This window comes from Canis lupus, chromosome 22, assembly GCF_003254725.2.
Source record: "Canis lupus dingo isolate Sandy chromosome 22, ASM325472v2, whole genome shotgun sequence".
Lineage (NCBI taxonomy): Eukaryota > Metazoa > Chordata > Mammalia > Carnivora > Canidae > Canis > Canis lupus.
The window spans coordinates 49,912,553-49,929,856 of NC_064264.1; the positions used below are offsets into that span (position 1 = coordinate 49,912,553).

General features: G+C 38.2%; 1 protein-coding gene across 9 annotated transcripts in view; it reads left to right on the forward strand.

Moving 5' to 3' along the window:
• The window catches only part of CLYBL (citramalyl-CoA lyase), a 283,074-nt gene that overhangs the window by 148,101 nt on the left and 117,669 nt on the right, over nucleotides 1-17,304 (forward strand). For all 9 annotated transcript variants that reach the window (XM_025441104.3, XM_025441105.3, XM_025441103.3 and 6 more), the window contains one exon: nucleotides 3,332-3,518. In XM_025441104.3, coding sequence (XP_025296889.1) covers nucleotides 3,332-3,518 — 187 coding nt within the window. The remainder of the gene's footprint in view (nucleotides 1-3,331; nucleotides 3,519-17,304) is intronic.

The window sequence follows — 17,304 nt, forward strand, 5'->3', positions numbered from 1 at the left end:
CCATTTGAGACCTTTTGGGTGATTTTATTGATTTGTTTTAAGCCAGTTATAGAAGAGATTTTTTTTTAAGATTTATTTATTTATTTATGATAGAGAGAGAGAAAGGCAGAGACATAGGAAGAGGGAGAAGCAGGCTCCATGCCGGGAGCCCGACACGGGACTCGATCCCAGGACCCCAGGATCACGCCCTGGGCCAAAGGCAGGTGCTAAACCGCTGAGCCACCCAGGGATCCCCCTAGAAGAGATTTTTTAAAGGAGCATCTGGCTGGCTCAGTCAGAAGAGCATGTGACTCTTGATCTTGGGGTCGTGAGTTCGAGCCCCACATTGGGTGTAGAAATTACTTAAATAAGTAAAACCTTAAAAAATGAATTTTTTAAAAAAGGAGTAATGCTTCTTCTAGTAAATATGCAAAATAGGAACAAATGTGCAGAAGCAGAAAAATCTTAATCCCAAACTCTACAGTTCAGAGGTATCCCTCATAACATTTTGGTGTCTTTCCTTTCCGATATTTTCCCTTGCATTTTTTTACAATTTGAAATGTTATTGTATATATAATGTTATATCCTCTGTTTAAAAATAGCAGTAACTACCTTAACATTAAATATTTTTATAAACTTAATTCTTAACAATAGCATCATATTCCTTGAATATATATACTATAATTCATCCTACTGTTGGACCTAAAAGTGGTTTTCAGTTTCTTTTTTTTTTTAATTTTTATTTATTTATGATAGTCAGAGAGAGAGAGAGGCAGAGACACAGGCAGAGGGAGAAGCAGGCTCCATGCACCGGGAGCCTGACGTGGGATTCGATCCTGGGTCTCCAGGATCCCGCCCTGGGCCAAAGGCAGGCGCCAAACCGCTGCACCACCCAGGGATCCCGATCATCTGTTTTAAAATTACACTTCATATAAATGTGCTAGGAAAGATTTACTCAAGTGCTTAGCATGATGGTGATATGATTTACAACATGAGCTATAGCTGGGAGCTCAGGCTTGAGATTCAAATAGTGTAGCTTGGAGACCACAGTGGCTGGAGCTGAAATGGTGGTCAGAAGCTATTTCACGTGGAAGAAAGCTCAGTTTTCATTAAATGACTGTCGGTTGCCAATAAACAGATGTGTCCAGACATTTACTCTGTCAGGTGAAGTGAGAGATCTAGGAAGGACCACTGAAGCTCTTTCTACTAGAGCCATTCTCAATCCTCTATTTGGGTTTTACACGTGCAGTTACAACAAATTCTGATGAAGAGTAATTTTGACCCCAAGCATTTCCTGGTAAATAAGATTTCATCTTGTTTAATTACTTTTACCAATTTTAAGGAAATGGATACATTGCAAATTTTGGATTCCAGTATGAATAAGTAAAATATGATTCTTGCTGTTACATCATTATATTTTCTCACTTTTAAAAGATAAACCAGATATTTTTAGTCAGTGCACAGCAATGACAGGTGTTTCAGTTTTCTTCAGTTAGCTCACCATAATATATTCTTTCAAAATGCATTTTATATTAAATAAAATGTCTTATAAAACTTGTACAGTTTTTTAAAAAGATTTTATTTATTTCAGGGAGAGAGAGAAAGAGCGCACGCGAGTGCATGCATTAGGGAGGGACAGAGGGAGAAAGAGAATCCCAAGCAGACTTTCCACTGAGCATGGAGCCCAACTCAGGACTTGATCTCACAACTCTGAGATCATGACCTGAGCCAAAACCGAGTCAGATGCCCAACCAACTGAGCCACCCAGGCATCCCAACACATGCACCACTTTTAAAATCCATTTGTATCTCGCCATACCTCATGTAGCGTAATGCTTATGCTGTGGAAAATAAGACCCAGACTCAAATTTTATAGTGTATTTAGGTTGGCTACAAGAAGGAATGAGGAGTCACACACAAAATTGACAGACCACCAAAGAATGAATGATTTTTCTTGAGATTCATTTTCACAAGGTACCCTAATCATGGCAAAATGTTACATCCATGTAAAATACTTGATGGCATTAACTTAGGATAACTTCCAAAAAGGGAGTTTTCATGAAAAGTAGAGCTGATATATATTTGGAAAGGATGATGCTGTGTACTCAGGGCAGAGTAAAACATTAGGGTGCTTCTGGCTTGCTGTGGCTTTAACCTTTCCTTAACTGGGCACTTCATGACATATATAGCTTGTCTGTCGTGGGGAGGGCTGGCTTTGTAGATATGTCATCTGGACAGTCACATATGGCCCTGTGCTTAAAAGGGTCTGGGGCTTGGTTTGATGTTCTTCTGTCACCAATCTTAAAATTCCTAATACATTTTGAACAAGGGCCTATATTTTAATTGTAGACTGGGCCCAAAAATAACGTAGCTGGTCCTGATCTCACCTTCCTTTACCATATGTTATGGGCTAAACCATAGCTTTCCCAGCTCCAAAGTATGGACCAGGTTAGGGGTGAGGGCTGTAATGAGCCAAACAAGCTTCTGGCTAACTCCTCTTATTTCCACAAGAGCCTAAACTGAGTCCAGTAGGGAATGGAAGGAGAGAGCAGGTGTCAGAAGCAGGCAGGGGCCACTGACACCTAGTTTCTCCACTAAGAATAACAACTGTCAAAAAAAAAAAAAAAAAAAAAGAATAACAACTGTCTGTACTCCTGGAAAGCGTACCACCACATCTTCCAGGCCCTTACTGGGTGCTTCATGTGCCTTATTTTCTTTAACTCAACCCTCTCAACAACCTGCAAAATTAGTATTATTTTTATTGATGAAGGACCTGAAGTTTTCAGTAATGAAGTTGCCTTCCATTCCAGAGCTAGTAGTGATCTTTTCCCATTCATTATCTTTTTTGCTCCCTTACAGAGTAGCCAAGCATCCTTGTCTGTTGTTAAAACTGAACTTCAATCACTTATTTGCCGATTTTAGACTCATTGGCAGGGAGAGGGCCATAGACTAATGTTTATATAGGTTGTTTATTTTCTGCTTCTGTTTTCTAATAATTATAGATAGTTACTTAGGACCTTCTGGATATAAATTTATTTTCTCTCTGTTCATGGATACTATCTGGATAATATATTAATACTGGAATGTTTTTCCAAGATGAAATAGGTACACACTCCTTCTTTTGTCTGAAGATTGTCTCAATAAACAGCGCTATATATTTTTTAAACTGTAGCCAAAAGGACATTTTGTTTCTTGGTTATTTCTGTTATTATTGTTTTCCTAGTTATATGTGATTGTGATCTGCTGAAATTAAAATAATCATGTTTCCCGTTTTATTTTGCATTAAAATATAGTTTTTCAAAAATTTGTAAATAGATTCTATTCTAGACTAACCCCAATTATGTCTCCTGCAGGAAACCATTTCTGGTAGCTGATGTGCCCAGGCTTGGGTACAGTTCCTCATCCAATCACAGGTACGTTCCCCGGAGGGCAGTGCTCTATGTACCTGGAAATGATGAGAAGAAAATAAAGAAGATTCCCTTCCTGAATGTAGATTGTGCGGTGCTCGACTGCGAGGATGGTGTGGCTATGAATAAAAAGGTAATAGCATGATTTTTCCTTAGGACAGGAAAAAGAAGTGGATTGAAATTTGGTGCTGTCTTGGTAACATTGCTCACTAATTGAAAAGATGCTACCACCCTCACCTTTTGCTATTACTAATATATTCTTGACCCAGTCTTCCTATGGGTTCTGAATGTGTCTCTTTTCTCCAAGAGAAAGGAAGAACCCAACCAAAATATACTTAAAATCATGACCTTCAGTATATGTGACTATGTGTATATATTGATAAAGAGATAAGACAATCTATTTTGGCTATACAATTTACCACTTAGGGCAAATGAGTTTAATCTGAGAATTATGATATAAATCTTTTAGACCAGAAAGACGCAACTAGGAATTTATTTCTTTTTTTAAGTAGGCTCCACCCTAGAGCCCAATGCAGGGCTTGAACTTAGGACCCTGAGATCAAGACCTAAGCTGAACAGGGCTGGACACTCAAGTGACTGAGCCACCCAGATGCCCCAGGAATTTATTTAATTTTAATATTGAGAAATAGCTTTATCTTTTCTGGGACAAGTGCCAAGAAAATAAAAGATAGACTTTTACAAATAAGTCACCATTTTTCTTACTTAATTTAAGGGAAACTACATGCAGAACCTTAGGGTTGCAGCTTTTGGCTGATTCCCTCATGGCCTGACCAGAGAGGACTGAGCCTTAAAAAGTATCCCGTTGTAACAGGTACAAGAGGTTCTTCCTGGGTGGTGGCATAATGGATGCTTTTTGTTTCATTTGGTATACTTAACTTCATTTTCCAGGTTTTTATAATTAAGATGGATTTGTTTAGTATTTAGGTGAAATAATTAAGTGTAAATCATTCTAACAATAAGTTCTCTTTGTATGGAACTTTTGAAGTTAAAACCTTGTTTTTACTTGACCTTTTTCCTTTTTTTTTTAAAGATTTTTTTTCTTTAACGATTTTATTTATTTATTCATAGAGACACAGCTAGAGAGAGAGGCAGAGACACAGGCAGAGGGAGAAGCAGGCACCATGCAGGGAGCCCGATGCGGGACTCGATCCCGGGTCTCTAGGATCATGCCCTGGGCTGCAGGCGGCGCTAAACCACTGCACCACCGGGGCTGCCCTACTTGACCTTTTTCTATCTAGTCCCTAGAGAGTGACGTTGTCTGGGAATAAATTGTAGGGCTGGGTGATAGAGGGAGATAGCCATCTGGATTTATGCCTATCTGGACACTTTCTTGTCTAAAGTTATCTGAAATAGCATGGCTGTACTGTACAGCTTTCTTGATTAGTTGCTTTCTTTGGAGAGTCTAGCAAACAAATATTTGCCTTAATTAAAAAAAAAAGACAAAGTTAACTTCCAACATCTTCCTAATGGTCAAATCAAGACTTTCCAAGTATTTGGAAAAGGATTAGAATAAGCATGTGGAATCTAAAGAGCCTCCTCGACATCTTTGGCATGCCCCAAGGAAAATACAATTAATCTTCTTTTTCCCAAAGATTAAGGTAAATAGGCCTTTTCTTGGAGGATATAATGTGCTTCCAATATGCTCCCTTCCAAATATCATGTAGTGCGCTCTAAGATTAGATACTAAATTGTAATTTCAGTTCTTTGTGACCCAGGGCAATTCACTTTACTTCTTTGCCTCAATTTCTTATCTATACTGTGGGATGACAAAATCTTCTTTTGTCAGAGACAGGGATTATTATGAAGAAAAGTTTGATAAAATGCCTGGGAGTAGCTTGATTTCCTATAGGAAATAGATTAGATAAATCCTATAGTAATCATGATTAGAGGAGAATTTATTTTAGCATGTAGCACAGTGAGCCATTAGGTACCCTGATAAACTTCTAATTACATTCACAAATCTTGAGGCTATCTTCCCATATCAACCAGAGGATGTTTTCTGCCACCCAAATAAGTTGGAAATATGGTCCATTCTTGCCTCACATTTCCTTAGTGTTCACCTGTGTTCTCAAGCGCATCCTTGTACCCAGAGCCTCTACTTATGAGGACGAGGAAGCTAAGGAAAGGGAGGAAGGAATTCCTGATGGGCAGGCTATGCCTGCCATCTTTGGGTCTATATCCAGACAATGTCTTCATCAGGACACTCCGGTTCTCTTAATGCAGTTAAACTTCCCATTAATTGCTCAGCTTGTAAAAAAATTTTTCTTAAGATCTCTATCCAGGACTTAATTTTATCTCATATGTTTTATTTCATTTCTACCTTGCCTATCAAGATCTTTTTTTATTTTGATTCCATCATCCATTATTTATAGCATTTGAAAATTTGACCAGCATATCATATGAAAATGTAACAAGTTTTTGATGGAAGTGTTGAAGAGGTTGGAGCCAAGTACTGCAAAAGCATGCAACTAGAAGCTTCTGTTCATGTTTTATTTGTATAATGCTGACTAAATGCCAGGCACTGTTCTAAGAGCTTTAATTTGCATAAAAACCCAGTATGGTACTACTATACTGTTTCTACAGATAGAAACTAAGGCATGGAGAGGTCAATTTTATGAATCAGTACTGTGAGTTTGGTTATTCAATCACCTAATGCTCCTAAAATCCAATCTTTTCATAAGGATTTACAAGAGATTTTTATCTAATGCCATTTCAAAATAAAGATACCATCCCAATTAACTGCCTAGAAATGCCTTCTCCCCCTGCACTTAACACCTTGCCACAAAAACGAAGTTAAGCAGATGAGACTTGATCCTGAAGACCCCTTACTCAGACAGTACCTAGCTGTCTTCATTTTGAAGTGCTGGAGATAGAAAAATAGTAATAGCTACCATTTACCAAGAATTTTCTATATAGGAGGTGTTATAGTAAATCCTTTTTTTTTTTTTAGATTTTGTTTATTTATTCATGAGAGACACAGAGAGAGAGGCAGAGACATAGGCAGAGGGAGAAGCAGGTTCCATGCAGGGATCCCGATGTGGGATTCAGTCTCTGGACTCCAGGATCACGCCCTGAGCCAAAGGCAAACGCTCAACCGCTGAACCACCCAGGCATCCCTATTTTAAATGCTTTTTATGTATTATCTCATTTAATCCTTGCAGCAGTTTTCAAATATGTCCAAGATCACAGTGCCATTAAATACAGAACCAAGATTTGAATCTCCTAGAATTTTTGCCAGGAATCAGCCTCAAGTTCACCTGTCTGCATAATCCCATAATTAAACTTTTTTTTCTTTCTTGGCAAATTTATACCTTGGCTTTTCTTTATCTTTTGTCATCTTTGTGACCTGATGGTTTCTCAGAGATTACTGATGGGAGATTTGTATTCACCACTGCAAATTCTTGTACTGTCCTGGGATTGTTAATCTAATTAGATTAAGTCTAAATAGATTTAGGGACTTCGATTCATTTGAAATGCCCAGATACATCTGAAACTTCTCACATATCACACATATATTATTTTTTCTTTGTTGAGGTCATCTTTTAATCATATTTCTTTTTTTTCTTTTTTTTTAAAGATTTATTTATTTATTTATTTATTTATTCAGAGAGAGCGAGAGAGAGGCAGAGACACAGGCAGAGGGAGAAGCAGGCTCCATGCAGGAAGCCTGACATGGGATTCGATCCCGGATCTCCAGGATCACACCCCAGGCTGCAGGTGGTGCTAAACCGCTGCGCCACCGGGGCTGCCCTTTTAATCATATTTCTTATTGAATATTAGTCTTTTTGATGAACAAGATGGAGTAGAGACCATTTTTAGGGAGTTTCTTTTTCTTTTCTTTTTTTTAAAAGATATTATTTATTTATTCATGAGAGAACACAGAGAGAGAGAGGCCAAGACACAGGCAGAGGGAGAAGCAGGCTTCATGCAGGGAGCCTGATGTGGGACTCGATCTCGGGACTCCAGGATCATGCCCTGGGCCAAAGGCAGGTGCTAAACCACTGAGTCACCCAGGGATCTCCGGGAGTGTATTTCTTAAGAAATACATGTTAAAACTCACTTCAGGAGGTAGCTCAGTCAGTTAAGTTTCTGCTTCAGCTCAGGTCGTGATCTCAGGGTCCTAGGATCAAGCCCTACATGGGGGCTTTCTTGATCAGCAGGGAGTCTGCTTCTCCCTCTCCCTTTATACCTCTCAATAAATAAAATCTTTTTTTAAAAACCTCATTTCAGATCGTTTTTTTCATTTCAGATGTTTTCATTATAGTTTTGCTAAACTCAACTATTGTCTAATCAACTTTCTTGGCACTATTAAAACTTGCTTCATTTTGTAACTCTTTTTATTTCTTTTTTATTAGTAGACTAAATCAATCTTTCATTTGATTGACATTGTGGAGTATGGGTTTGTAATGAAAACAATAGGAGTTTCCACGGAGCAGTGTATAATACCTTCCTGCAGGCTCTAAGCCTGTCCTGCTAATCCAATTTGTGTTTAAGTAGCTCCTTCATGTCAAGGATGGCACTACCAGCTCACCTTCCCAAGTATGGATGATGAAAAGACTGTCTTCACTCCCTTCATTACATTTTTCTTTTTGTTGTTAAATGTGTGAGAGATACAGAACTGCATAAGCCACTGCTTGCTGGGACACAGTGAAAATAAGCCAAGTAATATACAGATTTCTGGTGAATTTCCATGACACTTGGGTGAGGCCAAGAAAGTAGGAGTGGAATAAATAGAGACAGGATTCCAGGGTTGCTATTTTAGTGAGCAGATATTAAGGTAAATACTTAAATTGATTTAATATTTAAGCTTAAATATGTAAATTTAGACACTGGATATCTAAATAAATATTGAGTATCTACTCAACCAGGCACCATGGCAAGAAGGAGGGGAACAAAGATGATTGCATGGTCCCCAATGTGGAGGACTCAAAGGCTGGTGGTGAGACAGGGAAAAAGTAAAAAATAAAAAATTATAATCTAACCATAAAAGTCTATAAGAACATATATTTTTTGTTCTCATTGGATTCTAAGTATTTTTTTTAAATATTTATTTATTTATTATTTATGATAGACACAGAGAGAGAGAGAGAGGCAGAGACACAGGAGGAGGGAGAAGCAGGCTCCATGCCAGGAGCCGGACGCGGGACTTGATCCCGGAACTCCAGGATGGTGCCCTGGGCCAAAGGCAGGCGCCAAACCACTGAGCTACCCAGGGATCCCTCTAAGTATTTTTTTAAAGATTTATTTATTAGAGAGAGAGAACGTGAGTACACACGTACATGAGTTGGGGGAGGAAGGGAGGGAGAAGGAGAGAGAATCCCAACCCAACTCCCTGAGGATTGAGGAGCCTGATGAAGAAGGTGGAGTGAGGCTTCATTTCACAACCCATGGGATCATGACTTGAGCCAAAATCACGAGTCAGACACTTAACCGACTGAGCCACCCAGGTGCCACAGTTCTAAGTATTTTTTAATTTCTATTTTCATATCTTTCTTGAACCAGGAGCCAGTAAAGAATGCATTCCTCTCTGCGGTAAAGAACCAATTTGGGGGCAGCCCCGGTGGGGCTCAATAATTGAGAGGCTAGTTGAAATTTAGGCTCCAATAGATAATTTTCCAATTTCCCCCTTTAGTTTTATCAATTTTTGCTACTTGTAGTTTGAGCCTATGATATTGAGTATATAAAAATTCAGAATTATTGTATCTTCCTTGTATATTGAATCACTTATTATTATGCACTGACCCTCTTTGTCACCTAAAATGTTTTGCTTTAAAGTTTCTGTGATCTCATATGAATCCACCAGTTTCCTTTTGGTTTGCATCTGCCCAGTATATTGTTTTTAGCCTTTTGCTTTCAACTTTTCCATATCTGTATATTTTAAATATATCTCCTATTGTTTTTTTTTAAGATTTTATTTATTTATTCATGATAGACATAGAGAGAGAGAGAAAGGTAGAGACACAGGCAGAGGGAGAAGCAGGATCCATGCTGGGAGCCCAACACGGGACTTGATCCCGGGACTCCAGGATCACGCCCCTTGCCAACAGCAGGCGCTAAACCGTTGAGCCACCCAGGGATCCCTTCTCCTATTGTTTTTAAATTTTTTTAATACCTTTGTGGATAATCTCTGTCTTCTGAATGGAACACTAATCCACTTACTTTTTATTTTTATTTTATTTTTAAGTTATCTCTACACCCATTGTGGAGCTTGAACTCACAACCTGGAGATCAAGAGTCACATGCTTCTACCAAATGAGCCAACCAGATTTACTTTTAATGTAATTACTGAAAAATTTAAATTTAAATATTACATTATTTTTGCTCTATTTTTCTCATCTTTCTGTGTTTTTTCCCTCTCATCTTTCCTGCCTTTTAAAGATTATTTGACTTTTTTCATTTCTTAGTCCTTGTTTTCCTTTCTTAGTTTAGAAGTTATGACTGTATTTCTAACTTTCATTGGTTACTCTTGAAATTTTACCAGTATACTTAACAAAGCTTAAAATTAACCTACACCTTCTTCCTGGGCAACACAAGAATTTTAGAAAACTTTTTTATTATTATTATTATTATTATTATTATTATTATTATTATTATTTAATGATAAGTTACCTGCAATTAGAGAGGTTTGGAACCTTTTTCTTTTTTAAGATTTTTAAAATTTATTTATTCATGAAAGACACACACAGAGAGAGAGGCAGAGACACAGGCAGAGGGAGAAGCAGGCTCCATGCCGGGAGCCTGATGTGGGACTCAATCCTGGGTCTCCAGGATCATACCCCGGGCCAAAGGCAGGCACCAAACCACTGAGCCACCCAGGGATCCCCAAATTTTAGAAAACTTTAAATCCAATCCTCTCCCTTGTAATTGATGTTATTTTTGCCTAGTATTTCAATTATCTCTTTTTAATCTCACAAATTTTGTATTGTTGCTGTCATTATTTTATATATACAGCATTTATTTAGATTAACCTACCCACTTCATCATTTCTTTAACTTGCTCATTATTACCCTTTTTTACATCTCAGATCTCTCTGGGATCATCTTTCTTCTGATGTGCCTCCTTCAGAGTTTCCCCTATAGCAAAGTTTTGATGATGTAATCACAGTTTTTATTTGTTTGAAAATGTCTTTTTGTTTGGTGAGGTAGAAAAATCAGGACTAATAGTTATTTTCTCTTAGAACTTTGAAGATGTTATTTCATTTTTTTCTGGTCAAAGTTATTTCATTTTTTTCTGGCTTCTGTTATTGCTTTTGGGAACTCCATTGTCAGTCTACAAACAAGGTTACTTGCCTTTTCTTCTTTGGCTGCTTTTAAGATCCTCTTGTCTTTGCTGTACTGAAATTTCACTAAAATATTGACTAAGTGTTAGGGTGCCTTGTGGTTCAGTCTGTTAAACATCCGACTCTTGGTTTTGGCTCAGGTTATGATCTCAGGGTCTTGAGATTGAGCCCTGTATCAGGCTCCATACACAGCAGGGATTCTGCTTGAGATGCCCTCTCTCCCTCTCCCTCTGCCTCTCACCCCCTACCATCTGTTCACAGACACTCTTTCTCTCTCTCAAATAGATAAATAAAATCTTTAAAAAATATTGACTAGATGTTGGCTTATTCCTCCTTCCCTTCTTTTTCTTACTTTCTTTAGTATAAGTTGCTTTTCCCATATTTGTGGATTCATGTCTTTTATCAGTTCTGTAAAATTTCTACCATTAGCAATTCAGATATCACGTCTATTCCATTCTTTCTGTTCTTTCCTTCAGGGGTGTAAGTAGACCTACTAGGAGCTTTTCATCCTATCCTCCATGTCTCTTAGTATCTTTTCATATTTTCTGTCTTTTTGTCTGTCTGTGCTACACTGCTGGTTAGTTCTTCATATCTGAACAATACTTTTATCATTCTCTTCGGTTGTATTTATTTTACCCATCCTCTGAGCTTTTTATTTTAGTTGTTATATTTTTCATATCTAGAAGTTCTGTTTGACTTTTTTCATATCTACTTGGTCTATTTTGAATGACTATTTCAATTCTTTTATTTTCTTTTTTCTTTTTTTAAGGTAGGCTCCACGCCCAACACGGGCGAGTCAGATGCTCTACCAACTAAGCCAGCCAGGAGCCCCAATTTTAATTCTTTTTGCTTTTAAATCACTTCTTGTTGTTCACTGACTCATAGTCATGATCTGAACTCATATTGATTGAAATTAATTCCTGGGAATCCCAAGGGCCTAGAGTAGGGAGCTTTTCCTCCAAGAAATTGTGTTTGCTTCTGCTGGGAGTCAGGGATATTACTAATTTGGAGTCTCAATTTGTTCTCCTCCAACTTTGCAGTGATCTCAGACTTAGTATCCTGATACCAGGTCTGATATAGGTATTTAGTTCTAAGCTTTCTTACTTTTCTGACCCTTCATAAATCAAACATCAGCTCTATGTTGTTGTTTTACAATGGCCTTGGGAAAATTCCCTTGCATTCTTATGAGCCCAGCAATGCAATGAAAAGTACTCATGTTGAAATGGATCCATCTTATGGTTGGATGGCCCTTTAGAGAATCTGGTTTGCCATATTGCCGAAGTAAAGTATCCAACCTTTAATTTTCTTTTTTTAATTATAAACTTAAAGGGATGCCTGGGTGGCTCAGTGGTTGAGCATCACCTACAGCTCAGGGTATGATCCCAGAGTCCTGGGATTGAGTCCCACATTGGGCTCCTGGCAGGAAGCCTGCTTCTCTCTGCCTATGTCTCTACCTCTCTCTGTGTGTCTCTCATAAATAAATAAAATCTTTCTTAAAAATTATAAACTTGAACAGAATAATCTAAAATTATACGTAAAAAATCAAATAGTTATGAGATAAGCAGTCCCTAAACATCATTCCATTTCTCCCCTTCAGACACAGTCCCTTTTATCTCTTCTAGCTTACTTTTGTGGCAATAACTCCCCTATCTCTAAATGATAGACTTCTTGAATTATTTTTTCAGTTTCAGGCATGATATTGACTCCTTGCTATGGGATTTTCCCCACCACCACCCTTACTACTATGTGTGAATTTCCTCATCTCTCAGTTGTTCGATAAAATTATATATAACTTTGATAAGATTAGTATTCAGTGTAAAAACTACTTAGAGTTTAACTACGTAGTAATAAATCAGTTATCTTTTTTCCCCCTGCCAACCTGTTGTTTCCCCTGGAGTTCATAATTACCTTTCCTTTCCCCTGAATTTGTTTCATATTCAGTTGTTACAAAGTGAAAACTTACTTCCTCACTAATTATCTAAATCTCTTCTAAATATGTTCAGAAGCATCCAGTATTTTATGTTTCATCTTCTTGTGGAAATGTGTCCTTGTGTCTTCTCATCCCCTGTAAGAGTTCCTGAGAGATAGTTCTCTTATTCTTCCTTTAAAAAAAAAAAAAAAAAGATTTTATTTATTTACCCATGAGAGACACAGAAAGAGAGAGAGGCAGAGGGAGAAGCAGACTCCATGCAGGGAGCCCAAGGTGGGACTCCATCCTGGGACTCCAGGATTAGGCCCTGAGCCAAAGGCAGATGCCCAACCGCTGAGCCACCCAGGCGTCCCGATAGTTCTATTTTGAAGGACAAAAGCAACTTACATGAACATAGTATATTTTTTTTTTCTAATATGATTTGCAAGTAGTGGGGATGTATTAGGACTTTATAGTCATGAGGGGTATTACACCTACCCTTCAGGAAGCCAAAGGATGAACTCTGAATTGTAATTCAGGGAAGATTTTTCTGTGGGAACCTAAGGTAAAATCTGGGATGTCACTTGTGGGCACCTTGACTTGGTACCAGGAACCCAGTTCAGTAGAAAGGGTAGAGAACTTGACAACATGAAGCCTATTTAAATTTCCCAGTTTTAACACTAGCTAGTCAGGAAACTTGAGTTTATAAACTCAAGAGCCTCTGTTTCCTTCTGTGTTCCATAAGATAGGTGATAATGAAACCTGCACTGCCCACCATAGGACCAGCTCTGAGGTTCAAACAGAACAGCACTTTGTAAACTCTCACGCATTACAAAAATATTTCTTGGGTCCCTGGGTGGCGCAGCGGTTTAGCGCCTGCCTTTGGCCCAGGGCGTGATCCTGGAGACCCGGGATCGAATCCCACGTCAGGCTTCCGGTGCATGGAGCCTGCTTCTCCCTCTGCCTGTGTCTCTGCCTCTCTCTCTCTCTGTGTGTGACTATCATAAATAAATAAAAATTTAAAAAAATAAAAAATAAAAAAAAAATATTTCTTTAAGTAATGGTATCATTCTTTTTTTTTTTATGATAGAGAGAGAGAGAGAGAGAGAGAGAGAGAGGGATAAGCAGGCTCCATGCCGGGAGCCCAACGTGGGACTCGATCCCGGGACCCCAGGATCGCGCCCTGGGCCAAAGGCAGGCACTAAACCGCTGAGCCACCCAGGGATCCCTAGTTGTATCATTCTTAAAGGAATAAAGCTTAGAAAACTTAGGAGAATAGATAATATGTTCCATAAGATGTCCCTTTCACATAGAGGAAAGTTATTTGATGATCAAGAACACACATATTGAAGTCAAGCTGCCTATGTGTGGATTCTGGTAATATCTTGTCCTAATAGTGTGACCTTGGGCGAATTACTCTGCTTCTCTGTGCCTCAGTGTTCCTTCTGTAAGTGCTATAAGAAGGTTTGATAAATACTTAAAGAGCAAGTGTCTTAACTATATTCCTGACCAAGGGTCTGATGGATTAATTCAAGTCTCCTTGCAATGCCAAGATTCACTGGTATTGATTCATACCTTAGATTCTTGACTCTCATAGGGTAATATATTGGCATAGATAGGTTTTTGCTCTAAATGTGATGGAGTTTGCCAATTTTGCTATTTTTTTAACCTTTCTCTTAAAATGGTAGACAAATAAAGAAAAGACCCTAGAGACAAAATACCAATTTTTCTACTTTCCTCACAGATTTTTTTTTAAGATTTTATTTATTTATTCATGAGAGACACAGAGAGAAGGCAGACACATAGGCAGAGGGAGAAGCAGGCTCCCTGCAGGGAGCCCAATGCAAGACTTGATCCTGGGACTCTGGGATCACACCCTGAGCTTAAGACAGAGGCTCAACCACTGAGCCACCCAGGTGTCCCTCCCTCGCAGATTTCTTAACACTAGGAGGCTAGAGACAACTATGTCAGGAATATCTTACTTATTCTTTTTCTTAGGAAACCAGAAAAGAGATTATCTTTCTTGAGTAGCTAATCAATAAATTTTTACCTTGCATTTACTTTCTTGGCAGAAAGGGAGTAGGAAGATGGTAGAGGAAGGTAGACAGATCTGCCTGTGAGGGCCTGGGCCCCATGAGAATAATTAGAGTAAGGAAGAGCTAGGCTGTGGTCTAGGTCCTGAGAAAGACCTGTTTAAAATGACATTCTCCATTTTGGGAAACTGAAGGAGGAAGACTGTCACAGAGCTTCCCTTAGTAGAATGTCAGGGGGAGCCTCTTGGTTGGTAGGGATTGGAACAGCAGCTCTCTTCCCACCACTTGCTCTGCTTGGCAGAGGACCTAGGACTGCCAGGAGGACCATGTTGTCAAAGCTGCCCACTGTCATAAAAAGCAAGAGGGAGCCATTTGCCTTCTAAGCAACCACCAGTGCTTCAGAAGCCCCATAGGATCATTCCATGAGGCCATGTTCTTTGAATGCTTCTCTTCCCTCTATCCACTTTGGATATCAGTACACATGTGAGGCCTACAGAAAGGTTAGTGGTTGTGAAGGAAACAACAATTTCAGGCAACACTGCAAAGGCAAGGGAAGTGCAGTTGTGTCCCCAGTAGAGAGCAACTTTCTAAGTACTCTTCACAAACAGTAATTGAGAAAGCGCTCCTGATTACCTGTCAGATTGCAGAACCCTGGAGTCAGTTGCATTTGAGAGTTTGAGTTGCTCATTAAGAAACACCAAATATCATGATCTCAGGGTCATGGGATCAAGCCCTGAGTTGGGCTGGGTGTGGAGCCTGTTTGGGATTCTTCCTCTCCCTCCTCCCCACTCCTGCACATGCACTCTCCTCTCTCTCTCTCTCTCTCAAAAATAAAATAAAATAAAATAAAATAATAAAATAAAATAAAATAATAAAATAAAATAAAATAAAATAAAATAAAATAAAATAAAATAAAATAAAATAAATAAAATAAAATAAAATATAACTAAATGTCAGTCAAGGCCTTTGGCTTATATTATCAATTGAAAAATATGACTATGACTTCCTGACACTCATCAGTTTAAGCAGTTAACTCTTGAGTTCCTTTGTAATGCCTTTAATTGTCATACAGATCCTTTTCTACCCTGAACACATGTATTCTAATTTGTGCTCTTTCATTTGGTTTCTTTTTGTGCACATTCATGTGTGTGCAAATACACACAAGTACATTATTACTACACCCCATTTGTACTTAACCATATGCACACACAAATCCATTTAGCTAAATTTTAAATACCTGTGCTGTTACTTCAGTTGAAATAAATTTGTAGAGTAGTGAGGTGTATTCTCCCTACAGGGAGAAAGCTAACTGACGTGCAATGAATGATTAAATGTATACAGGGGCGTAGGGCGCTAACTCCTCTTCAGTAGGGGTGTGAAATTGGGATGGAAGGCTCCTCTCCCAGGGGCCTTGCCTTTATTAAACGACTTGAAAGCTTGGGAGATTTCTTCAATAGGAATTGGGGTATCTGTGAGTCTTTTTGGAACAGTATGGAAAGCTGAACTGTGCTTAGGAACTCTGCAAGGTCTTTTTGATCCTTAAAGGTTCTGATACAAATACCTTTCCAGGTTTTCAAAGAAATAGTAAAGTGTTTTCGGTCTTTTATTAATCCCTTCATACCCTTAAATAACCTTTCCCCTTTTGTGGAGTAATTGCTTTAACCTCCCCCAGAAAAACTCTGACCTTTTCCCCCCTCATTGTTTTATTCTTCAAAACAGGGTTCTTTTTAATGCAAGGATTCAAATATCTCTATTAGGGTCATACTAGTCAGCAATTTCCATTTAATGAGCTCAACAAAATCTCTTTACAAAGAAATACAGGCTTCAAATAACCAGTTATTTCTTTTCCTGCAATTCCTAGGAATCCAATTAAGACAGTATGATCTATAATATGATATACCTGACCATGGAAAGCCCAAGCCTAGAACAGATCTTTGAGCTCCAGTTCAAAATTAAGATTGAAAGAAAGGAACCCAGCTTAAATGAGCTGAAACTTTATAAAAGTAGAAACTATAGTCATTTCCTTCAAAATGAAGTAAGAAATAACTTGAAATCTGTAGTGAAAATCATTAAGCTGATTTATTCCAAATTTAGTTACCGGTGAAAAAAAATCTCTTCTTTTTTTATCAAGGGACCTCAGGTCATTTTCACAAAATAAGCCTAGGAGACCTCAGTTTGGTAAATTTCAGTCACTAAAAAATTGAGTACATATAGCCACAACCAAAATGAAGGAGCTACAGCATGAAATTTTGCAGTGCAACATACTTGATATCAAAGAATAGTATATTCTTCAAGTTTTCCTATTTCAGTGACCACAATTTATAAGTATTAAATGCCACCATGTTTTCAATAATGAATTATTGGGTATATTTTAAGGCATAATTTAACATTTTGAGTTAGAGAGGTGATTAAGAAATAATACACTTTTGCCATGTATTTTTTTAATACATCAGAGTTTCTCAGGATGATGAGAATTTAATTCTTATTCTATACCTGCTGAGTAGGTTGGAGAAGATGGTGTTTTGATGGGAAAAGAAAAGTGTGGCTTGTCAGAAGCAAATGTCAAGTCAAAAACTAACCCAAAGCATAGCCTGCCTTTCTAATAAAGATATGCTGTCTGTTTCAGATATGTTTTTGCAACTTTTTCCCACTTAATAAAATCAGTGGTCATAAATTA